We start from the raw sequence: 25,742 nt of genomic DNA, 5'->3' as shown, positions 1-25,742 counted from the left end.
TACCCAACCTATGTTCCAAATACAATGCTAGAACTTCTCATTAAAATGCCATCACAAAGCCATACCTGAATTTTGAAGGAACTCCCCCCAGTTAAATTTTGCACAAGGCTTAGTCACCACACCTAGATTCAATTGAAAGAAAAGACACAGAATAAAAAAAGCACAAGATAATTAAAGATTAAAAATATATTTTGGGAATATTCCAATACTTTGAACATATAAAGAAGTGTTAGCATGTTTTTAAAATGAATATTACAACACAAATATTTAGTAAATATATTTGTCCCTGATTGAAATGTTTCCATTCTGCTTCAAAACCAGCTTCAACCAGGTTTCTGCTCCCCCTTCCACCCACTAACCTCTTCCTCTTACATCAGCGAGGCAATTGGGGTTGACCTGGGATTTTAATCACAATAAGTGAATATAACAGTACACAATCTCCACTTAAGTTCTTTCTTAAATGAGTGATTTGCAGGTGGAAGTCATCAATTAATCAGTCTCAAGACCTAGCTGAGCTATCTCTTTCCTACCCTTTTCACACCTATTTGGCGTAGGTGCAGAGCAAAGTTCTTGTACATCACCTTGTAAGTTAAAATGTAAATGAAATCAATGAATACAATAAAAAAAATCAAAAGTTCCTCTGAGAGTTTTAAAATTATGCCTTAGAAGAAAAATCTATTTAACCAAAACATAACCAAGTCGAAGCCTATTAGATAATTTGAAGCGCTGCACATTGCAATTAAAATAATATATTCCAATTAGATATTCAATAGCATTTTGGATCTGCTAAACAATTTTATTTGTTATAAGAGACTCATTAGAATCAAAATACTTCAAAATGCTGCACTTTGCAACAATCTGCTCATCAAAGCAACAACTTGAGATTGATTGTAGGCACAATGGTGTGGAAATGCAACATTCTGCATCCTGCAAAATCCTGTAAGTGCAACATTTAAGAGAATGTAGAAATTAATAATTACACTAATTGGGTTTTCAATGGAAAACCCATTTTCTAGGATTTACACTGAACAATAAGGTACAAATCAGCAAGAGGCAGGAAAAGCAAGGTCAATTAACTGGAGGAAAGCCAGATAATTCTTCCAGAGCATGAAGATCTTTCACAAGAACTGTACCTCAACAGACTGCATTTTGGAAATGAAGCTTCTGAGAATTCCGCTCAGTTCTGCAGCCAGAAAGTTATATGGCACAGAAATAGGCCCATGCCATCTTTGACCAAAGTTTACAGTGCAGCAGTACAGACTTCCTTAATTGTACCATACAAAGAGGCTGCAAGCAGAAACTTTATGATGCAGTTTATTTCCATGCAAAACAACGATAATCACATTGATCTAAATATGGTTAGGTCCTTACAGAAAAATAAACTAGCTGCCATGGTTGATGCTGCAACTGAGATCCATGTGAGATGTGCTTAAAGAATTAAAGAACAGTTTTATTTCTTTGGATACTCTATCGAAAATCTAAGCCTTCTTTAACCTCTCCATGGTTAAAGTAAAAATCCTTCTATCTGTTAGTGTCACACCCACATTATCAATTTTCTGATTTCAACAAAGGCAAACTCTGGACAATGCTTTTCAACTATTCCCAAAAGCATGATCTGTTTTCCTCCCCTATTCCAACAAAGTGTAACTGTATGCTTTGCCTATCTTAAAACTTCTACATACCAGTGAGGGCCAGGCATCAGTACAAGATATATGCCACACTGAAAGGAGGACCATTTGGCTGGAAAACTACCTAACAATACTCATGACAATGCTACCATAAGGGAGTATACAGGCCCTCCTCAGGTAATAAACGCATTCTGTTTTTACGTTGTATGTCAATTTTATCCATAAACTGGAAAATACACAAAAATATTTTAATATGATATTCTCCACAGTACAAGATAAAATGGCATACGTGGCACATCGAAAGGATTTGAAAGAACAATTACTTAAAATGGAGAGAGAGAAAGGGAGGGAGGAAACTATTTCTGTCATTTGTGGAACAATACATTTATGTACATTAGACTTCTGTATTTAATATTATGATGGGACCGTATATGCAATCTAGGAACAGCCTGTAATTTTGAGTGAGATTTGACAAAATAATTGATCTTACTTCAAAACAAAAACCATAATCAAACACTAGGGTAATGCACCAGGCGCTATAAATTCCAAATATGCACACACAGAATATGTAATAAATCAATTCCAACAGTGAGCCAGACCACTTTACTGTAGCATTTGAGCATGAGGCCTGAGCATGGGAAAGACTTCCAATCAAAATAGAATAGCCGCACAAATTCTGAAGAGGTAGTATAACATTTTGTTTTCTTCTGACAAGACATGACCAAATAATTTTGTAAAAGTATATTTTATTTCAGTTGTAAACTTCTCCATTAAAATTCCACAGAAAAATAGCATGTGTCACCACTGCTGTTGTTTCAAAATGAACACCGTATTTATCTGTGTCACTGTGATTGAGTTAGTGAAGTGCAAACAACTCCTGTCACAATGGTTTATTTAAATGGAGAGTTTAACACAGCTAATGTATGAAAATATAACAAAATAGCTGGTTTTATAAAGTTAACAAAACGTTCAATTTTACATTTGGCAACGCATAGCACATACTTTTGAAAAGTAAATTACAGAGTAGGATACTGCCTCTTGCCTTTTGCCACATGCTTAAATGTATATTTGGTAGAGTAAATTGCTTGTTGTTTTAGGAAACCTTGTAAAGATACACAATGTTAATCATGCAACTGTATACAAATTGCAGACAAAATCTAATTAAAATAGTTTCACCATTAGTGTATATTAATGCATAAACAAAGAATGGGATAAAGTTCACAGCACCATGTTGAAAAGGCCATCAATCCTATAAATGAAGCAGTTTCCAAAACTTACCTTGAGGCTGCACATGAATCTTATTTCCAGCTAATGGCTTAAAAATAGGAAACAAAATACAAAATGAATAACATTTTCAAAACTGTATTTGAAATAATTTGCATAAACCCAACGAAGACATAGTGTTTATTGCTGCATAAGTGCAGAAAATAATACACAAAAGGTTAATTTTATTGCCTTTTCACTCCAAATGGAGTAAAAGAAATGAAAATGTATTTGTTTTATTTGAAGCATGATCTTATCAGAGGTCAACTTGTAATCTTGTAATACATCTTGATAGTTCACAGTGGAATACAATTACAGTATTTGAACTCAGTCTTACTTAATAATAAGTCTCGACTTCAAAATTTACCAAATATACCAAATGATATTTAATAAACTTGGTTCTAACAAAATCAATTATCTATTAATTACTCAGCAGCTATGAAATGGTATGACTCAATCTTATAACTGTAGTCAACAATTAATGTAAACCCTGCAATAATGAGTTAGATTAGATGCTTATTTCAGCAAAGAATTTTTTTGATTCCACTTTCCCATACCTACCTCTTCTTTCCTGGTGTGACTCAGTTTAGGAGGCACAGGTCATTTTTTGAATAATAGCCAAAATTTTCTAATTAGTGAATGGAGACTTAAAGCTATGTAGTTATCAAACTATTGCAGATAAACTTGAACATCCCCTCAGCCAATATCCCAAAACTCTAATCATAATCAGGATTTGACTGAATTTTCTTTGTCTTAGTTTAAAGTAATTTAGGCCAACTGTGACCCCAAACTGTGATCAACAGACAGAAGAAACTCAAAATCACAAGTACATAGTTGAGTACTATAGACTACATTGGTTTAACTAGACTAATGAAGAATTTCAAAGTTAAAAGATTTTCATTACAAATAATATAATGATTCTCTTTATTTCATCTGTAATAACTACTCATGGAAAACAGTGACTCTGATTTTAATAACTTGTATATCCTTTTTCTGAAGTTTTAAATAATTTTTCATGATAATTAATTTTATCCAAAACCATATTACTCACAAAATATTGACTGTCTATATGAAACATGAATAGCTGATTTCTGGAGGTTTAACATTATACAATGCACAGTATCATACCACAGAAATATTTCTAATGAGTCTAACTGGATGTCTGTCAGATTATAATAGCCAATGGACCATTCACTCTAAAATGGCGATAATTTTAAGCTGACGAAGGACCTTCCTATCCTAAAAAAATTCATGTTAAGGTCCAAATACTAATCAATCTTACTTTTCTGTAGCATGGAATTTCATAGCAGGTGTTATTAGAGAGAAGTGCTTTGCACATTGAAATTTTTAATTTTTTAGGGTTATAGGTTGCTGAATGTGTGAAATAAGATAGCAGTGAGACAATTTCAGACAAGTTGATAGCCAAATGTGTTAGTTATTCCTTAACGTTAAGCTGAGAGATTCTGTCCTCGATTGGTCCAGGATGACATTAATCAATACTGCTGCTCCCACTCCTTTCTTCCAACCTTTCCAAATACCTTGCATTTTCTGCCCACCTTCAGAGGTTTCTGTTGTTGCCACCACACTGTCATTCCAATTACAGCTTATTTACCTTTTATAATATGCTTCTCATGTTTAGGTACTTGCACTGTAAGCCTATTTTAGACCTCCTTGCACTTTCTTTTAGTCTGGTCCTTTCTAAAACCAGTTATGATTTCACTTATCATTTGAATGTAGTTCAAACTCTGTAAATATATGCTTGGTTAAAACCTCTACCACTGCCCAGTCTCTTTAATCATGGGTTCTGCTGTTGCATTCAAGAACTCATTCATTCTTCTTGACAGCAAAGGCTAGTGAAGATTAGATTAAGAAAATTAAAAATTTTCACACGTAAAATCTAAACCAACAGCTTAAGCCATATCTTGAGAGAAAACAACTGAACATTAAGCGACTTAAAGCTTGAAGAAAATTCTTGCAGAAAATCTTATTTGGAATACCAGAATTAGGCTATTTGGCCCATTGAATCTTCTCCACCATTCAATATTGGCTGATTTATTTTCCATCTCAATCCATACCCCTGCCTCCTCCTTGTAACCTTTGACATCTTTACTAATCAGGTAAGAGCACCAAATCAGAGTTTAATCAGAATGAAAGCCATTTAGAGATGTAGATCAGTACCTCCCAAAACTTTTCTTAGTTATTAAACCAAAGATTACATGGAACTTCAAAACACAAATCTAACTAGATTACTTTATAGTGTTCCATGTCATCATATCAAGATAGTTTGCCCATTGAATACAAAAAGCTTTGGAAAACTAACTTCATAAAGACTCATGGTGAAGCTATAACACAAGATTGGCATGGGATCCAATTTGCTTTGGTAGTTTTGATCAGCCAGAAGGCAATACATGGGAGAGCATGATCACATACTATACTACTATACTTTTAGTTAATTATTTCTTTCTTGTTCTACGTTCTCAAAATTGATTCCTAAAGAAAATAAATACTTAGATGAATAAACATGCCTATCTTTACCTCTGATTAAATCTTAAATTTCCTCTTATAAATGAAGTATTGATTCTCAATAACAACCGTAAATGAAGACAATGGATGCAATTTTAAGAAAGATTCCTTCTTAGAAAAGTTTTCCTTTTGGAAAAACAATGTTTATAAAATGGCCAGAATCCAATTACATTTACTCTATGAGACATCTATTACCAAGGATAAAGGCCAATAACAAATGGCAATCTAATAGAATAGAAAGGTCATTAGTTCAGAAGTTCTAACTTCATTTTCCTTTAAAGTTTGGAATCAGTTTATGAATATCTCAGTATGTTCGTCAGGCTGTAACAAATAGGTTTTCCGCAGGCCTACAAATGCAAGTACGTACACAGTCCTCAACTTGGCTGCTTTGTCAGAAACCTGCTCTTTAAATACAAATTCTTAGGATAAAGTAACGACAGAACCAGTTATTCAACATTCTCAGTTACTCTGAAAGAATAAGACATATACCTTTTTCTTGAACAAATGCACTCTGTAGTGATGGTGTTAAGTACAATATTAGAGAAATAATGGAAATATTACTACTTAAGTTCATGCCTATTACGGTGAGAAGATTAGGCAATACCACAAGCTTCTTTAGCTCAGCAGAGGTTTTTGCTGAAAGCCAAAGGCTAGTTAGAAAAACATTGGACGATACAGCTTTATTTGAGTAAATGCCACTAAGAATTGTCACTCCGAGGAACTTTTCAAGGATACAGATCTGGCAGCACAAATTAATAGTTCATATTTTTCTCATTACAATATTAAATGGTAATCTCTATTAGCTATTACAGATCTACAGATATTATTCTATTATCAGTATCCCAGCCTTGAATCCAATTTTCCAGTCTGGACCCCAGTTTTCCTCATCTGTTCCCTCTGTATAGCAATAACTACTCTATAATTGCTAGGTGTACAGTCATCATTCCAAGTGCTATCATTTGGACAAGTATCCATTATGCCCAATCATAACTACAATTATAATATAAACACTACGCATAAATGGCAGTACTCTCTACTTCTCTTTCAGATGTTGGGCTTCACGGGTGATTTGTGGTCTACTATACTGCAGATAGGTTTCACTTTCTATTAAATGATCCAGGCTGCAAAAATCTGATTGATTGCTCAGTGCAATATCTACCCTTCCAATGTTGTGATTAATCTTAGCTCTTTGCATGAAAAGACAAAGCCAAATCCTCCAGTGCATGCAACTAACAGCTGTCGTGGGCTAAGCTTAATTTCAACTGAGGTTGAAATGATAGCTTGTTCGGAAATGTTACTATGGAGTGCATCTCTCCATTTCATCCCCAGTGATCCATGATCTAACTGTTAAGTGTCAGTGAAAAATGCAACTGTTACTGTATATCTTGTAACTTGATAAGGTCTTGAGCAGATATAGTTCTGATATTTGCATAGAATGCGTTCAAATATAGGTGGGGATTAGTCATCCCTTTGGTTTATAAATTTAAAACTTCGCTACTCTGGGATTATCTAACCCAACTGTTGACACTTTCTTCAAAGAAAATAATGGAATACAGAGTAGTAGGAAGCTAGGTTCACTGCCATCATCGCGCGTACACTGTGAGGAAATACTCATCAAGGAAAAGAAAAGGCAGCAGCAACAACTTTTGACAGGATAATCAGGGCTAGAATTTTGTCGTGGGAAATTTGTCACTTCAAAATTGACCAGGGGGGGATGAAGTCATGGGAAGCAACAAACACACTTTGTACATACACACACAAACCACTCTTAACCTCGCTCTTCTGTGTGTCTATTTCCATTTCTTCAAAATGAACCAAATGCTTAAAAGAAGTTCAAATTCACCAATTTCATCTACGGTCATCCATAAGTTCATTCCTTTCCTTCACAAGTTATGTTGTACATTTGGTTTTACTGGAACACCAGTTTTCATTGAAAACACATTGGTAGTGAGAGAATAAGAACGCAATACAAAGATTTAAAAAAAATAAGACCAGAAGTAGGTCACGCAGCTCTCTTACCCTGCTCTGCCATTCAAAAGATCATGCTGATCTTCTACCTCAGTGCTCTCTTACAGTACCTATTCCAATATCAATTGCTTCCCTTAACAACCAGAAATCTATTGATCTCTGTCTTTAATGCATACAATAGCTTAGTTTTCATAGCCATTTCAAGTAGAGAATTCCAAAGGTTTACCACACTCTGAGTGACTAAATGTCTCATTTGTTCTAATCCTTTCCCCCCTTGTTGCTCAAGTTTCAATGGCATCTCCTGAAACTGAACCAACTCACAATAGTAACTAATGTATCACTCATGTTCCCAATCACCTGTTGCACCTACAGGTTAGCCCTCAGTGATTTGTCTTCAAGGGCAATAGACCCCTTTGAACATCAACACTTACCCAATCTCTTGCTATTTATCAAACACTTGGTGTATGAATGGCCTTACATTTTTCGATATTACATTCTATATGTCATGCCATTACTCACTGTCAGCTTATTTAAATTCATGTGAATCCTTTGTACATCCTTGTCCATACTCACGACCACACCCAGTTTAGTATCAGCAGGAAACTTGGCAGTGAGACATTTGACCCCTCAACCACATCATGAACAGCTGGGGCTCAGCACTTGTTGTAGCTACCAGTCACAGCCTGCCAACCTGAGGAATGGTTTGACCTTATTCTTTACTTCCCGTCCCATAACTAATTCTAAATCTACACTCAGTGGCCACTTTATTAGGTACAGGAGTAGAACCTGGTGTGGTCTTATGCTGCCATAGCACATTCACTTCAAAGTTTGACCTGTTGTACATTCAAAGATGCTCTTCTGCACAGCCCTGCTGTAATGGGAGGTTATTTGAGCTATTGTTGCCTTCCTGTCAGCTTTAACCAGTCTAGCCATTCCCCTCTAACCTCTCTCATTAAAACGGCATTTTTGCCCAACATAACTGCTGCTCACCGGATCTTTTTTGTTCCTTGCACCATTCTAAATAAACTTTAATTGTTGTGCATGGAACTCCCAGATGCTAAGCAGTTTCTGAGATACTCAAACTACCCCATCTGGCACCAACAATCATTCCATAGTCAAAGTCACTTAGATCACATTTCTTCCCCATTCTGATGTTTGGTCTGAACAGCATCTGAAACTCTTGACCATGTCTGCTTGCTTTTATGCATTGAGCTGCTGCCACATGATTGGCTGGTTGGATATTTGCATTAATGAGCAGATTTAAAGGTGCAGCTAATAAAGTAGCCACTGAGTGTATGTCAGCACATCATCTCAATTCCATGTATTCTAGCTTTGTTAACTGACCTCTTGTGCAGGAAATGATCCCTCAGTACCAATACTATTTCCTGGCAATATTGAGCACCTGGAAGCAACAGGAAATGTGAGAAATCGTGAATCTACGTTCATCCAAAACAAACAAGAATTGTTTTATTTTGTTTCACTGACAATATTACAATAAACTCAGTGTCAGCACAGTGGCATTTCTCTTCATTTGGATTAAACACCTGACTAGGAGTTATACAGCGGCAGGTTGCAAATATGACTGTAGAGTGGCACTGAATGTTATTGTGATTTTTCTGCTGCATGACCATAATGTGTTTTTCCCTGATTCGGTGATCATATTCACTGGCACCACTGTAAAGAGTCACAGTCTCTGTGGAAATTTTTATGGTATATATAATGCAAGGTGTACACTACTGCCTGAAGCTCTATCACTCACAGATAATCAGATGATTGACACAAGTGATTAAATTCTGGATACACATAGCATGGAACTCATCTCTTTCCAAAATGAAGTCTAGTCCTCTGTAGGGGACAGTCACCTGAAAGACTGCCAAAGCCTTCAGAAAGCCTTCATCAACTTTGCCTCCAACTTCAACCCTGCCCTCAAATTTACCTGGTCCATTTCTGACACCTCCCTCCCCTTCCTTGATCTCTCTGTCTCTATCTCTGGAGATAGCTTATCTACTGATGTCTACTATAAGCCCACGGACTCTCACAGCTACCTGGACTATTCCTCTTCCCACCTTGTTACTTGTAAAAATGCTATCCCCTTCTCTCAATTCCTCCGTCTCCGCCGCATCTGCTCTCAGAATAAGGCTTTTCATTACAGGACGAAGGAGATGTCTTCCTTTTTTAAAGAAAGGGGCTTCCCTTCCTCCAACATCAACTCTGCCCTCAAACACATCTCTCCCATTTCACGCACATCTGCTCTCACACCATCCTCCCGCCACCCCACTAGGGATAGGGCTCCTCTTGTCCATACCTACCACCGCACCAGCCTCCATGTCCAACATATAGTTCTCCGTAACTTCTGCCACCTCTAAAGGGATCCCATCACCAAGCACATCTTTCCCTCTCCCCACCCCCTCTGCTTTCCACAGGGATCGCTCCCTATGCGACTCCCTTGTCCATCCGTCCCCACATCCCTTCCCACCGATCTCCTTCCCGGCACTTATCCTTGTAAGGGGAACAAGTGCTACACCTGCCCTTACACTTCCTCCCTTACCACCATTCAGAACCCCAGACAGTCCTTCCAGGTGAGGCGACACTTCACCTGTGAGTCGGCTGGGGTGATATACTGTGTCCAGTGCTACCTGTGTGGCCTTCTATATATTGGCGAGACCCGACGCAGACTGGGAGACTGCTTCACTGAACACCTACGCTCTGCCCGCCAGAGGAAGCAGGATCTCCCAGCGGCCACACATTTTAATTCCACGTCCCGTTCCCATATGTCAATCCATGGCCTCCTCTACTTTCGAGATGAAGCCACACTCAGGTTGGAGGAACAACACCTTATATTCCGTCTGGGTAGCCACCAACCTGATGGCATGAACATTGATTTCTCTAACTTCCGTTAATGGCCCTCCTCCCCTTCCCCCCATCCCTATTTATCTCTCTCTCTCTCCCCCCCCCTCCCTCCCTCCCCTCTCACAATAACTCCTTGCCTGTTCTCCATCTCCCTCTGGTACTCCCCTCCCCTTTCTTTCTTCCAAGGCCTTCCGTCCCATTATACTCCCCCTTCTCCAGCCTTGTATCCCTTTTGCCAATCAACTTCCCAGCTCTTGACTTCATCCCTGCCCCTCCTGTCTTCTATCAATTCGAGTCTCCCCCCCCTTTCACATCTCTTGCTATCTCTTTTTTCCATTAGTCCTGACGAAGGGTCTCGACACGAAACGTCGACTGTACTTCTTCCTATAGATGCTGCCTGGCCTGCTTTGTTCCACCAGCATTTTGTGTGTGTTCCTTCAGAATGTTCATATTTAAAGTACAGAAGTTTAAAACTTATTTCTCTAAAAAGACATTGAGGTCTCTAAACCTTTGCAAAAACTCCGTATCTGTACCATAGTTTCACCTGTGACTAGCCTTCACTATAACTGGTGGGTTTGGCCATTGAACTGTCCATTCCTGGGACAAATTTGCAAAGTGGTTTAGTTTCAATGCCCACAGGTGCTATCCAGAATTAGGCATTACTCATATGGCTTGTTACATTCAATCCTAGGATATGTGTCTAGTATCAAATATTAATCTTCACGTGGCAGGAGGCAGAAGCAAAGTGTCAACAAGGCAACAATTTTAGAAGTGACGATACTGGAGTTGATTTAAATTTACTGCCCGATTGATAAAACGATGTTGGTCACTCACCTTAGAAGCATGAACAGTAGTGTAGTGGTTAGCACAATGCTTTACAGTACTGCGACCCAGGATCAACTCTCGTCGCTGCCTGGAAGAAGTTTGTACGTTTTCCTCCCACAGTCCAAAGACATGCCAGTTGGTAAATTAATTGGTCATTATAAATTAGGCTAGAATTAAATGGTGGGATTGCTGGGCAGTGTGGCTTGAAGGGCTGGGAGGGACTATTCTGTGTTGTGGTTAAATAAATTAATAAATAAATAAATAAACCAACAATCTTCATGTGAATAAAAGTTGGTCTGCTTTTATTGTTGGGTGATAACCCACAAAGCAATCTAGGACTGTAAGATGCAAATTTTCCCAATGTCCAAAAGTGTTTGAAATTGAGCATTTATGAAGCTAAGTGTAAAAACAACTAATGATAAGATTTCCTCATGTATCAGGAAAAGTGCTGTACTATTATTTATTGACTTAGTAACTGTTTGATGACTAAACAAGCCCATCTGGGTTTGGTTTTGGGCGTATTTGAAAAATGATAGTGGTGGTAGTGGGTCAGATCAGCTGGTTGAGAGAATTAAGATAGTTGCTAAATGCAGTTGTTTCAGCAAGTGAAAAACTGCTGTGCAAAGACTCTGTGCTGCTTATTTCGCCGAACTCCCTTCGCAGCAGTGTGAGTTATTTTAAATGTAGCTCTTTATTTTCTACGCAGAACTAACTTATTGATTGGTAGTGATATTGTATTTCAATTTACTTGTAAATACTATGCCCCCATGTTAAAGTCCTTGTGTCAACTATGTCATGACTTTTGACTTTCAGAATTGCAAAGTAGCAAAGGTTATTTCTTGAAATTTTGCAGTTTAAAGATCCCCATTGTGTTAATTGGAAAAGCAGACCTCTATACACCTGTGTTTGGTGATCTAATCAGAGAATGTCACTCCTCAGAAATTTGTGAAATGTTTTGCAAATAAAAATGATTTTCCCTCTCTTTTCTTCTAGTTCTACATAAAATAAATGAATCAATCTATTCAGTAAGTTTGCCTAGTTCCTAATATCCTATATGACCTTTGAACTCATATACCAAATATGGCACCTTTCTGATAAAGGTAACTCAGAATAGCTAAGGCATGTCACCAGTGCCAAATGAATTGCTGTTGCCAAAGCATCAGGTCTGACCAACTTACTTACTGCCCATTATGCCACTGGCATTTAGAGTAGCAATGAAGGACTTCCATCTCTGGCAGCGTTCAAAGCTTCTTTCATCACGTCAGGAGCTTCCTCTCAGTTTTCACTACTGTCAGTCATGCAAGTTCAAGTGGAGATCAGGAATACCGTTGCACTCAGATGTAGAAGGATTCTTCATTGCTGTTTTTGTAACAGTTTTGTTTTACCAGTTAGGGTTGTTAGCCCTGAGCTGAACCCTTGAACCTGGAGGACTGGTGGACCACTCAGTCTGGCCAGGACCCTTTGACCTGTTTGGCATGGGTGACCCTACCAACAGCCAAAGCATGAAGCCCTGACTCCAGCGACATAGCTCTCCGGGTCACTGAGGCACACAAGCCTCCAAACTCAACGATAAGTTTGTGGGCCTCTTGGAGGAAAGCACCAGGTCTGGCGACAGCTTAACAATGACCAACAGTTACACATAATACTTGATTTTATTATTACATTGTTTCGTTTCAAGGGTCTCATCATATTAATTTCTTGAACATTAACTATCTGTTCTCCTTCAGACTCCAGTACTTCCTGAACTTAAATCTTCTACCAATAGCATAACAAAAATCTGAAATATATCCTTGGCATCTTATTTGAAATTATTAATTTCTTTGGAATTTGGAATTTGAATAAATTGGGGAGGGATGATTACAATAAAAGCACATGTCACCAGATGAAACAAATAGTAATAATTTCTCATTCACTATTAATGTATTTATGAGAAATGCTCATTTTCCTGATACTTGGCCAAGGAGCAACTATATTTGAGAAAAAATTTCAAAGGTTCAAAGGTTCATTTGTTATCAAAATTTGTTATCAGTTCAAAGAAAAACAGCAAACTCACCACCCAGGCACAAAAAAAATGCCAACAGGATCATCAACCCCTCCTACCCTAACTTCACCCTCACGAAATACAACAAGAACATGGTCCCCAAACACCCCCGCACCAAAAATTAACATAAACACCACAAGAACATTAACACCCAAAATCCCCTTCCCCTGTGCAAAACCATCGACGCCCCCAATACCCCTCTCCCCTCACAGACAATGAAAAAGAACGGTTGACAATACAGACTGAACATAAGACTGAAAAATTTCACGATTATAAGGTATTAATCCTGAATTATACTAAGCAAATTAACTTTGAAAAAGGTAATGCAATGCATAGGATGCTGACAGTGGCAAACGACGTGAAGCTTGCACAATACATACCCAATGAAGCTCTGCTGTTTTCTTCAACTGCTCTGTGAAAGCCACCACAAACCTGGCAATTAAAAATGTTTTCAGGAAAAGAATATTAAAATAGCTCACAACGACAGCATTTGGTACATCAGGGACCAATGTCAACATTGTGGGCTAAAAAGCAGTTTGAAATCGTAAAAACCAATGCTTAAACAAAGTGGGTAAATTGAAGAGAAATTTTAATTTAAAAATAACAGTGGTACTGAAAGCTCAAGGATTTATCTTTAATAACATTCAGACTATCCACATTTCCTTGGGCATTTACTCTAGACAGTAATTGAAGGAATTTAAACTGCAATAATATAAGCCTACTGAGAATAACATGTTTAATCAAAGTGTATGCTGAGCACAGAACTCAACTAATAAGCCTCCAGTCATTATATCAATGATTTATCACAGAATTTCACAAAAATATCCATCATCTAACTATAAACTGCCAATAGGAAGACAAAAGACAGATAATACCTATGCCGTTCGAAGACTTTGATAGGTTTTGTTAGATCTTACTAATTAGAATCAGTCGGTTTATGATTTCTTTAAAATAATTACTACCATTAACACTATTGATCAAGGTAACTCTGATGAGACTCCAAATCCAATACCCATCTATTTTACAGAGGTATAATATTGCTATCACAAATCTGTACCACAGTAACGAGGAAAATAACTATTAGGCAAATTTCCATGCATAAAAGAAAATGTTTCACTAAACTAAAATTTGCAATAAAGTTAATATATATTGATGCTGAGGTTGAATTGGAAACCTTATCTCATTACTTTTATGTGTGAGTCCTCATTATTTTGTACATATAATTTACATAGTTGGTCTATAATTAGTTGGACTTATCAAGCCACATATTAATCATGTGCAGCACAGTACACTAATCAGAATTGGAGAAGTTAAGGGCTATTATGAATATTTGAAAATAATGAACAATACTTCCGACTGTAATACAGATTCACTTAATAAGTTGGCATCAAGAACAAGAAAATAACCGAGTTCTGCATTGTAGGTAATCCTCCTTAGACACTCCACCTGTTGAAAAATAGGTGCTGAGCCAAAGCAGATGTACGTGAAAAAAGTAGCCAAAAACTTGGATGATTTGTTTTCTAATAAAGGCTGAAATACTAAGTAAGCGATTGACATACAGCAGAGGGAATGTATTCTGCTGTTGGCTGTGCCAAGCTGAAATGGGAATGGTTGTGACACCATCACAGGATATCTCAAATTGGGAAAATAAAATCAGTTTCGCAGCAGTGTGCAACCTCACCATGAGCACAAATAAGTAAGCAGGTGAGAACCTTTCAAAATTAATCTCCAGGTTTTTTTTAAAAAACAGAACCACCTAAATCAGGTAATGGTTGTGCAGATTGCATTGATCCTACGAATATTATTATTAAATTTATTGATTTTAGCTTACAGACTTACAGATTCAAAAGATAACAATGCCTTTTCCTCTCCTACACTACAACAGAAAAAGAGTGTGCTGGTATTACCTAGCTTTCTGGAGGATAGTCCCCATGACTTCATGCTTCTTTGCATCTTTGATATCTTCATTAATGTCGGTTCCACCAAATATAGCTCCATATGGCACACTGCTGTCTAAAGGAATGAGATTTTTGAAATAATTTTAATCCCATGTCTCTGTGCTTCTGATCTACTTCACGTCAGTAAAATTCCATAGGCTAAAATAAATGTGCTTCTTGTTGCTTAACCATTGACTTTAAAAATATAACTGAAAGTGAAAATCAGAAGGGAAAGAAGGTCAGGAATAGGAAGGAGAAAGATGTAGAAAAAGCATGTAAGGAAAAGATAAGGTAAAAGGAGAATGTTAATGAAAAGCACACAGCAAGTTCTTCACCTTTACCCTAAAGGTAACCCGGAGGTAGGTACTTGACGACAAGATACAGAGGAATTAATCTTGTTGATTATGAAGTTTACTTAAGGACGAAATTGAGCAAGAAAAATGGGAAGGAATGAGGCATACATGGTTCTCTGCATCCAGTACATGGGTACAAAGATTTTTAAAAGATGGGGCAGCAAGTAGAAAAAAATTATTTAAAAGAAGTGCTATTCTGGGTTACGAATACATAAAATGAAGACAAATAAAATACCTAATCAGTACAAAATACTTGCTGAGGATGGTGCTAGAAGTAGATAGAGCATTGAGCAGCACAGCACAACACAGGCCCTTCATCCCACCATGTTGCCTCAACCTATATAAATGTATTTCACGGTCAATTGATTTCTTCTGTCTTCTGCAGCCTATAACCCTCCATTTTTCTTAATCCATGTGCCCATCTAAGAGTCTCTTAAATGTCTCTCATTGTATCAGACTCTACCACCACTCCTGTCATTGTGCTCCAGACTCTGTGTAAAAGAAAATACGGCTGATATCTCCTCTAAGCTTCCCTCCACTCACCTTAAGCACATATCTTCTTGTATTGGCCATTACTGTTCTGGGAAAAAACAGTGCTGGCTATCCACTCTATCTTTGTCTCTCATAATCTTATACAAGTGATCTTTCATCCTCCATCACTCCAAATAGCTCACTCACCATTTCTCAGAAGATATGTGCTCTAATCTAGGCTGAATCCTGGTAAATTTGTTCTGAAACCTCTCTAAAGCTTCCACATTCTTCCTATAGCCAGGTGACAACATTGATCAAAGTGTGGTCTAACCAGAGTTTTATAGAGCTGCAACATCACCTTGCAGCTCTTCAACTCAATCCTCCAACTAACAAAGGACAGCACACCATATCCCTTCTTAACCACCCTGTCAACTTGCAGGCAACTTTGAAGGGTCTGTAGGCTTGGGCCCAAGATCCTTCTGTTCTTCTACAACGCTAAGAATGCTGTCATTAACCTTGTACTCTGCCTTCAAGTTCAATCTTCCAAAGTGTATCGCCTTACACTTCTCTGGACTGAACTCGATCTGCTAATTCTCTGCCCAACTGCATCTTGTTTATATCCCGTTGGAACCTATTGCAACCACCTACACAATGCACAACTCTTCTAACCTTTGTGCCATCTTCATACTTACTAAATCATCCTTTATTGCCTAATTCAAGTAATTTATATAAAAAAAAATCACGAAGAGCAGGGGGCCCAGAGCAGAGCCCTGCAGAACACTAGTGGTGACCAACCTCCAGGCAGAATACTCTCCATCTACTACCAACATCTGCCTTCTGTGGGGAAGCTAATTCCAAATCCACAGAGCCAAGTTTCCATGGATCCCATGCCTCATAACTTTATGGTCAAGCCTACCATGAGGATCCCTATCAAACACCCAACTAAAATCCATGTACACCACACTAACTTTATCATTTGTTTCGTCACCTCCTTGAGAAACTCAGTTAGGCTTGTGAGTCATGACTTGCCCTTCACAAAGCTAAGCCAACTATTCATAATAAGACTATGCTTCTCCAAATGTTCATAAATCCTGTGCTTAAAAATCCTCTCCAGTAGTTTGCCTACGATTGACATAAGACTCACTGGTCGATAATCCCAGGATTATCCTCATTATCTTTCTTGAAAAATGAAAGAACATTTGCCATTCTTTAATCCTCCACATTATTCCTGTGGCAAAGGATGATGTAAATATCATTATTAATGTCACCGTAATCTCTTCTCTCAATTCCTGAAGGAACCTGGATTATACCTCGTTCGCCCCCAGTGACATCTCTCCCAACGTTTCTCAGAAGCTCCAACGCTGCCTCTTTCTTAACTTTGATATGTTCCAGTACATTAGCCTGTTTTACACTGGCCTCACACTCATTAAGGTCCCTCTCCCTGGTTAACACTGAAGGAAAGTATTCATTAAGGTCCTTTCCTACCTCCTCAGCCTTCAGGCTTGTTTCCCCTTTTATCCCTGAGCCATCCTTCCCTCCCTCTAGTTATCCTCCTGTTCATGTGTGGAACACCTTGGGGGTTTCCTTAATTCTATTCTCCAAGTCTTTTCATTGTCCCCTTCTAGCTATACTACCTCCTTTCTTAATCTCCTCCCTGGTTACCTTATAATTCTCAAGAGTTCTGCCTGATTTTTGCTTCTTAAACCTTAAGTATGCTTTCTTCTTCCCCCTGATTAGATGTTCCAACTCTTATCAACCATGGTTCCTTCCGCTTTCCATGTCTCAATGGGACAAACCTATCCAGAACTCCAGGAAGTGGTCCCTAAACAACCTCCACATTTCTGCTGTGCATTTCCTTAAGTACATCTCTTCCTAAATTACGTTCCCAGTTCCTGCCTCATACCAGTGTAATTAGCCCTCCCCAAATAGTCTGTGGCAGTTCACTCCTGGAATATAGTTACTGTAGCGATAGATAGTCAATCAACGCTCCTCATAATCTTATAAACCTCTATCAGACCTCAGCCTGTGCTTCTCTGGAGAAAACAACCTAAGTTTGTCCAACCACTGTTTATAGCACAGGACCTCTAATCCAGGCAGCATCCTGGTAAGCTCTCTGCACCCTCTCCAAAGCCTTTACACTTTTCCTATAATGGAGTGACCAAAAATGAATGCAATACTCCAGATGTAGCCTAAATATACTTGCATAAAGTTGTAACTTAACTTCCTGACTCTTGAGCTCAATTGCTCAACTAACAAAGGCAAGCATTCTATGTACAGTGGAGAGATTACAGATGCTGGAAATCTTGGATAAAGTACACAAAATGCTGGAGATACTCAGCCAGTCAGGCAGCATCCAAGGAGAGGTATAAACAGTCGATATGCTGTGCCAAGACCCTTTATTAAGTCCTGATGAAAGTTCTCATCAGAAATTTTGACTGCTTATTCCCCTCCATAGATGTTCCCTGACTTGCAGAGTTCTTCCAGCATTTTATGTGTGTTACTCAAACAACCCATATAATTTCTTTACTATCCTATCAATCAATGAGGACACTTTCAGGGAGCTGTGGACTTGGACCCCAAGATCCTTCTGTATATTAAGGGTCTTGCCCTGTCTCTTTTTACATTTAATCTCCCAAAGTGCAATACTTCACATTCAGCGTTGTAACCCCCATCTGCCACTTCTCCACACATATCTGCAACTGAACTATATCCCGCAGTATCCTTTGGCTGTTTCTACACTATCCACAACACCACCAATCTCTATATCTGCATCGTACTAAACCACACAGCCATGTCTTCATCCAGGTCAATCATATCACAAACAGAGAGGTCCCAATATGGATCTCTGTGGAACACCACTCATCATGGACCTCCAGCTTGAAAATATCCCACCAACCCCACCAGCCTCTGTCTTCTATGTGCAAGCTAATTCTGAATACAAATGGCCAGTTCACCATGGATCCCATGCATCATAACATTTTACAGAAGATTACCACGAGGGACCTTGTCTACATGAATTTTAGTAAGGTGTTTAACAACATCCAGTTTTACCTTCATCAATCACCTTCGCCATATCCTCAAAAAACTCAATTACGTTCATAGGACATGATTTTCCCTACATGAAGCCATGCTAACTATCCTGAATTAGGGCCAGATGCTCACAAATTCTATCCTAAACATCTTCTCAAGTAACTTCCCGCCCACTGACATGATTCATCTGTCTACAGTTTCCAGGATTATCTCTAATTCTGCTTTTGAAAGTAGAACAATATTAGTTACTGGCCAGTTCTCTAAGATCCTGCTTGTGGCCACAGCATATACAAAGATATTGGTCAAAACCCCATATTGTGGGAAATCAGGTTCACGGGCTCAGAGGGTGGGACAGAAGAGGCTCACTGTCAGTAAATAGGTTAGCAATTTATTACACGACAAAACACAGACTAAGCATTCAGTAAACGCATTTAGATTAAGTTTACTTATCTAAATAAAGCATCCAAGTTGGCAGGACAAAACAGACACTGAACATACTCTTTAGATAAGTATTTGCCACTGTGTGTTTGCCCAGGGTATCTACACTGCAGTATACCCCCACTGTCTATCGTTTCCACGGCATCTTTGTCTACCCAGACCATGGTGACCCAAGAGAAAAGGAGACCGCATTGTTACGGCACACTAGATTTAAACCCTACCAGTGCTGTGACATTGCTGGCTAACAAAACCTAGTGGGAGGGGCTGCAATGCTCTGTACATGGGCCAGTCCCCACCTCCTACAAGGGGACTGGCATTTGATAAGCAGGTAAGTTACGACACTTACTACAACAACCCAGCAATCTAATCTCTTGCCTCTCTCAATAACCTGGGGTCTATTCCAAAAGGCAATAGGGATTTACCTGCCTTAATATTCTTTAAAAGACCCTACACCACCTCCTTCCTCATTTCAACTTAACCTCAGAAATGAACACTCTTCACTGTTCTCCCTACTCTCCATGTCCCTGTCCTTGATAAATATTGATGCAAAGTACAAATGTGGCTAGACTTTGATAAAGGACAGGAAAAGGGTCATTTGAAAGGAATACAAGTACTGATTTGAACTCACTGGGTGAAGTGATTGGTTCATATATTCTATGTAATTCTCAGAGTCGCAGGTTTAAACAACACAATTTGTCCACTCTGACCAAGTTGCCAACCCGATCTTGTCCCATTCATCTCATACCCCTTCAAACTTTTCCTACTGACGTACCCCAAATGTCTCTTAATGTTGTAATTGTACTTACTTCTATCATTTCTACTGACAGTTCATTCTCCAATTCCTACACCCTCTGAGTGAAAAAAAATTGCCCCTCGACTCTCCTTTAGACTTTTCCCTTCAAGTTATATCTGTGTCCTCTTAGATTGCCAAACCATAGGAAAAAAAGACTATGACCATTCACCTTATCTATGCCCTTCATGATTTTCTAAGTCCTTATAAGGTCATCTCTTGATCTCCTCCAGGAGGAAAGACCGAACCTATCTAGAATTTTCTTTTTCATTGAAGCCTTCCACTCCAAGTAGTATCGTTATAAACCTTTCCTGCACCTTTTCCAGTTTAATGACATCCTTCCTGTAGGTGGGTGACCAAAACTGCTCATGTGGTCTCACTAAACCTTGTAAATTCTCTTGCCCACTTTATCAGTTGATTGCTCCTGTTATCATCTTAGATAGCCTTATTCACTATCTACTATTCATAGTGTCATCTGCAAACTAACTAACCGTACCAATTATATTCTCATCCAATCTGCTAATACAGGTGGAAAACAACAGTGGACCCAGCAAGGATCTGTGTGGCATAGCACTAGTTATAAGCCTTCAACCTAGAAAAAAACAATCCTGCAATACCCCCCGACTCCTTCCATCAAACCAATTTTGTAGCCTTTTGGCTTATCCTTGCAGCCCTTAAATAAGCCACTTTCTAGTCTTCGAGTATGTTACCCATGACTAATGCCAATACAATTATTTCTCCTTTAGCCAATTCCCTCCCTCCCTCTGCTGAACATTGTTCTGGAGGTCAATACATGAATACTTACTCACAGAAGAATACAGCAATGGCTCATCACAGCTATCCAGGAATGGTAAGCTCTCACGTGGGCAAGGGTGGAAATACTGAGACAGATCTAATAACTTACCCATGCATATCCACAGAATACCTGGCTCCTAATCTAAATCAAGGAATACATCTTCTGCCCTACTCAACCTGCACTGGCGGAGTCCATCATTTCCCATAGGTTTATCTGCACATATAATGGGTAGGCCAAGTCTGGGTTAAACCTGGTGCAAACATAGAGTCTCCCTTTCAGATAACTGGGAGAATTTCATTGCCAGGAAAATAGACAAGTACTTTGTTTTAATTAGTTATTTAAGACAGTATCATTGTGTTTAATTTATTTTAGAGCACGATCTTATTAGTTTCTTCAGCTTAGATATGATTAAGTGGTTTACACTATTCAAAAAAACTCTCACATATTACTCACTCTCAATGAACAAAGATATTAGTGAACTTAGAGATATCAGTCCTGGGTGATGGGCGTCCATCATTAAGAACCCCCATCACCCAGGACATGGCCTCTTCTCGTTGCTTTTATCAAGGAGGAGATACAAGAGCCTGAAGATGTACACTAAACATTTTGGGAACAGTTTCCATCTCTCTGCCATCAGAGGTAGTGTACCCATGTACACTACCTCAATTTTTCTTTGTTCTCTTTTTGCACAATTAATTTAATTTTTAAAAATATATTTCTTGTATAGTTTTTATAATGTACTGTAATGCACTGCTGCAGCAAAACAACAAATTTCACAGCATACGCCTGTGATATGAAAGCAGATTCTGATCCAAAGGAGTGGAGGGAACTGACCGTCAATTCTATTCTGTACAAGAAGCCAGCCTACTTGTGCCTAGAAAGTGTCTCGTACCAGACCATTCCCTCAATTCCCCTCTCAAAGGCTAATCACTTAAGGAGAAAACAGTACAAATTTACAGTAGGTGGCTCACAATTTGACATCCTGAAAATTATCTCTATTATTTGGAGACAACAACATGCAGTGCACTGCGGGTATATTCTCTAATCACTGACTTTCGTGCAAGGTCAATCACCAATGCAATTATTTCGTGGATGTTTTCCCAAGTTATCAGATAAAATGGATTCTTGGTCACACGATCTACCTTATCATGGTCTTGTACTTTTTACCTGCACTGCACCTTTTGGGGTAACATTTACATTTTATTCTGTATTGTTACTGTTTTACCTTATTCTAGCTCAATTCACAGAGTAATGACTTGATCTGTATAAATAGCAAGCAAGGCAAGATTTTCACAGTGTCTTGGTACATGTGACAATAATAAACCAATATCAGTAGTATGAAAAAATTACCTTCGAATTGATGCACTAATAACCGACTGCTCAGGGAATAAGTATTCTTTAACCAAAAAGTTTTCATTTAGAATTTTTCCCTCTGGAATTTGTTTGGCTACCTGTACAAAATGTTTTGGCACTACACTGCACAGTAAATTTCTGCTGTGGTACAAATCTTAATTCTCAACTAGTTTTAAGGCCAGTCTGTTTATATTTTATTTGAGAGTGGGCTAGAGGTGTTTTCAGCAATCCAGATTTTTGGACACTATTAAAAGCTGATAACAGTGACCCTTATGTGGATAATGTGGATCTCGAGAAAGTCATCCACACCCTTATGTCCTCCTGCTTGGGACTACTCCAATTCCCTGAGTATTCCCTGATACTGAGATTAGTCAGTTGTCCCTGTCCCGTCTGCAACTAGTCCAGAACGCCGCAGTCAGGCTCCTGACAGGTGCCTGGAAGAGGGACCATATTACTCCTATCCTGGCCTCCCTCCACTGGCTGCCAGTACGGTTCAGAATTGATTTTAAGATCTTCCTGTTTGTTCATAAAGCCCTAAATGGGCTGGCTCCCCCTCATATCTCAGACCTTTTAACCCCTTATTCTACTTCCAGGTCCCTCAGGTTGGCTGACTTGGGGCTCCTGGCTGTCCTGTGATCTAAACTCAAGCTCAGGGGTGACCGTGCTTTTGCTGTTGTAGCCCCAGACTGTGGAACAGCATTCCCCTCCCTATTGGATCTGCCTCCTCCATCGACTCTTAAATCCAGGCTCAAATCTTACTTTTATTCACTATCGTTTGAATCCTCCTGATGTGGTTGATTTTTGGCTTGTGCCTAGGCCCTTGTGTTGTTTCTTTTGTGCCTATAAGTTGTTTGCCTTGTTGGTTATGTCTGTGTTGCTCATATTTGTAATTTTAGCTATTCTGCTCTGATCTGTACAGCACTTTGGTCAACGTGGGTTGTTTTTAAATGTGCTACATAAATAAACTTGACTTGACTTGAATTGAATGTTAGTAATAAATGGAAAAAGCTAACCAACTATCATTTTCTGGATTATTAAGAATAAGAATGGGATCAAACATTAGGAAGAATTTTAGAAAGTCTCTCCTTTGTCAAATGATAACGATGTACAATTTTAAATTGAATCAACGAATGGCTAGCACAAATTGAAGAAGAGTTAACCAACTTCAATATCCGCATCCAATCCTCCGTCATAAAAGTCAAATTAAGTTCCTTTTCCCAATCCTGTTTAATCTTAGACAAAGGACGCTTATCCCATTGTAATAATAAATTATAAATTCTTCCAATAGAACCCTTAATCAAAGGATTCATACTCATAATAGTATCTAACAGGTCAGCCTCCAATATGTAAGGGAAATTACTTTCTAGAATCTTTCCTAATGTTGATAGTCATTGTGATAGATGTAAAACTGAGATAGCTACACTGACACATATGTTTTGGTCTTGTTCTATATTGGTACAGTTCTGGAAGTCAGTTTTCTCAACAATTTCTAAAGCACTTAAAATTAATTTACAACCTAATAAATTAACTGCGCTTTTTGGAATAGTTCCTCAAAATATTCATGGTATTTCTGTGTCCGACCAACATGTTATTGCATTTGTTACATTGATAGCTAGGAGGGCCACTTTGCTGAAGTGGAAGGATACATCAGCTCCCACTTTGTCACAATGGTTCTGTCAAGTGATGCTATGTCTTAGTTTGGAGAAAATTAGAAGTCGAACCTTTGAACCTTTATTTGATTTTGAGAAAAGATGGGGCTCATTTGCTCGTTATTATCATTTGAGTTAATTGATATAATTTTTCTACGATCTAATTGTAAACTCTTTTAGTATATTTTCTTTTCTTGCTGGCGGTTTGATGTTTATTTTTAGAAGCTTTTAGTATGACGCATGCTCCGGGGTTGTACACCTAATGGGTTCTCTTTTTGTTCTCACTTTCCTGCTTAGTAAGTTTTTTTGTTATCACAAGATTTTGTTTTCAATCTTTAAGATGATGGGGGTTTTTTGAGGCATTGTAAGTGTTGTTACTTCGATGTACTCATGTTTTTTTTCATATATATACACACACACACACAATAAAAAGATATGAAAGAATGGGATCAAACTTATTTAGCACAGTCCTTATTTTTCACATGACTTTTTCCCCCAAAATAGTAACAGCCTCAGGCAAATTTATTTTCCCCATTGTACAATTGAACTGATATTTAAAGATAGTCAACACTTTTCATCCTTCAACTGTTTTCAACCAAATCCTCCTCTCAAAACACTAGAATATACAAAATTTTGTGGATTGTGAGAAACAAGCAGTCATAGTAAATGCTTGGTGCAAATGGTACACTCGTATTTAAAGGAAGCTAGAGAACATAATAGCAACACACACAAAATGCTGAAAGAACTCAGCAGGCTAGGCGGCATCTAGGGAAAAAGAGTGAATAGTTGACAGTTCAGTCTGAGACCCTTCATCAGGACTGGAAAGGAAGAAGAAAAGTCAAGAGTAAGAAGGTGGGGGGGTGAGGAGGAAGAAGTACAAGGTGGTAGGTGATAGGTGAAACTGTGGGAGGGGGTGAAGTAAAGAGCTGGGAAGTTGATTGGTGAAAGAGATAAAGGGGAATCTGATAAGAGAGGACAGAAGACCATGGAAGAGAGGAGGATGAACACCAGAGGGAGGTGATACTCAGATGAGGTGAGAGGGGGAAACAGGAATGGGGAATGGTGAAGTGGGAGGGGAAATTAGCAGAAGTTTGAGAAATCAATGTTCATGCCATTGAGCTGGAGGCTACCCAGACAGAATACAAGGTGTTGCCCCTCCAGCCTGAGAGTAGCCTCAGTGTGGCAGTAAAGGAGGACATGGTCTGACATGTAGGAATGGGAAGTAGAATTGAAATGTGTGGCTACTTTTTCCACTTTTTCAGGCGGATGGAGTGTAGGTGCTCGGTGAAACAGTCCCTCAACCTACATTGGTCACACCGATATACAGCAGGGCACACAGGGAGCACCGGATACAGTAGCTGGCCCCAAAGGACTCACAGGTAAAATGTCACCTCACCTGGAAGGACTGTTTGGGGCCTTGAATGGTAGTGAGGGAGGTGGTATAGTGGCAGGTGTGGCGCTTGTTCCACTTGCAAGATAAGTACCAAAGGGAGATCAGCGGGGAGGGACGAGTGGAAACGGGAGCCACGTAGAGAGTGATCCCTGTGGAAGGCAGTAAGTGGGGACGGAGGGAAAGATGTACTTGGTGGTGAGGCCCCGTTGGAGATGGCGGAAGTTACGGAGAATTGTGTCCTGGACATGGAGGCTAGTGGGGTGGAAGGGGAGGACAAGAGGAACCCTATCCCTGGTGTGGTGGTGAGAGGATGGCGTGAGGGCAGACGTGCAAGAAATTGAAGAGATGCGGGTGAGGAAGTGTTGGTGGTGGAAGAAGGGAAGCCCCTTTCTTTGAAGGAGGAGGACATCTCTCTAGTTCTGGAAATGAAAAGC

The 25,742-nt window shown here is 38.9% G+C and overlaps 1 protein-coding gene across 1 annotated transcript in view; it reads right to left on the bottom strand.

Moving 5' to 3' along the window:
* The window catches only part of glt1d1 (glycosyltransferase 1 domain containing 1), a 74,265-nt gene that overhangs the window by 44,484 nt on the left and 4,039 nt on the right, over positions 1 to 25,742 (bottom strand). The window contains exons 3-6 of the mRNA XM_072247960.1: positions 15,006 to 15,111; positions 13,479 to 13,530; positions 2,907 to 2,943; positions 66 to 122 (exon numbers count right to left, since the gene is read on the bottom strand). Of these exons, the coding sequence (XP_072104061.1) occupies positions 66 to 122; positions 2,907 to 2,943; positions 13,479 to 13,530; positions 15,006 to 15,111 (252 nt within the window). The remainder of the gene's footprint in view (positions 1 to 65; positions 123 to 2,906; positions 2,944 to 13,478; positions 13,531 to 15,005; positions 15,112 to 25,742) is intronic.

The sequence above is a fragment of the Mobula birostris genome, chromosome 31 (genome assembly GCF_030028105.1).
Source record: "Mobula birostris isolate sMobBir1 chromosome 31, sMobBir1.hap1, whole genome shotgun sequence".
NCBI lineage: Eukaryota > Metazoa > Chordata > Chondrichthyes > Myliobatiformes > Myliobatidae > Mobula > Mobula birostris.
The sequence above is the reverse complement of the archived record's forward strand: the minus strand, read 5'-3'. Positions and strand labels throughout refer to the sequence as shown.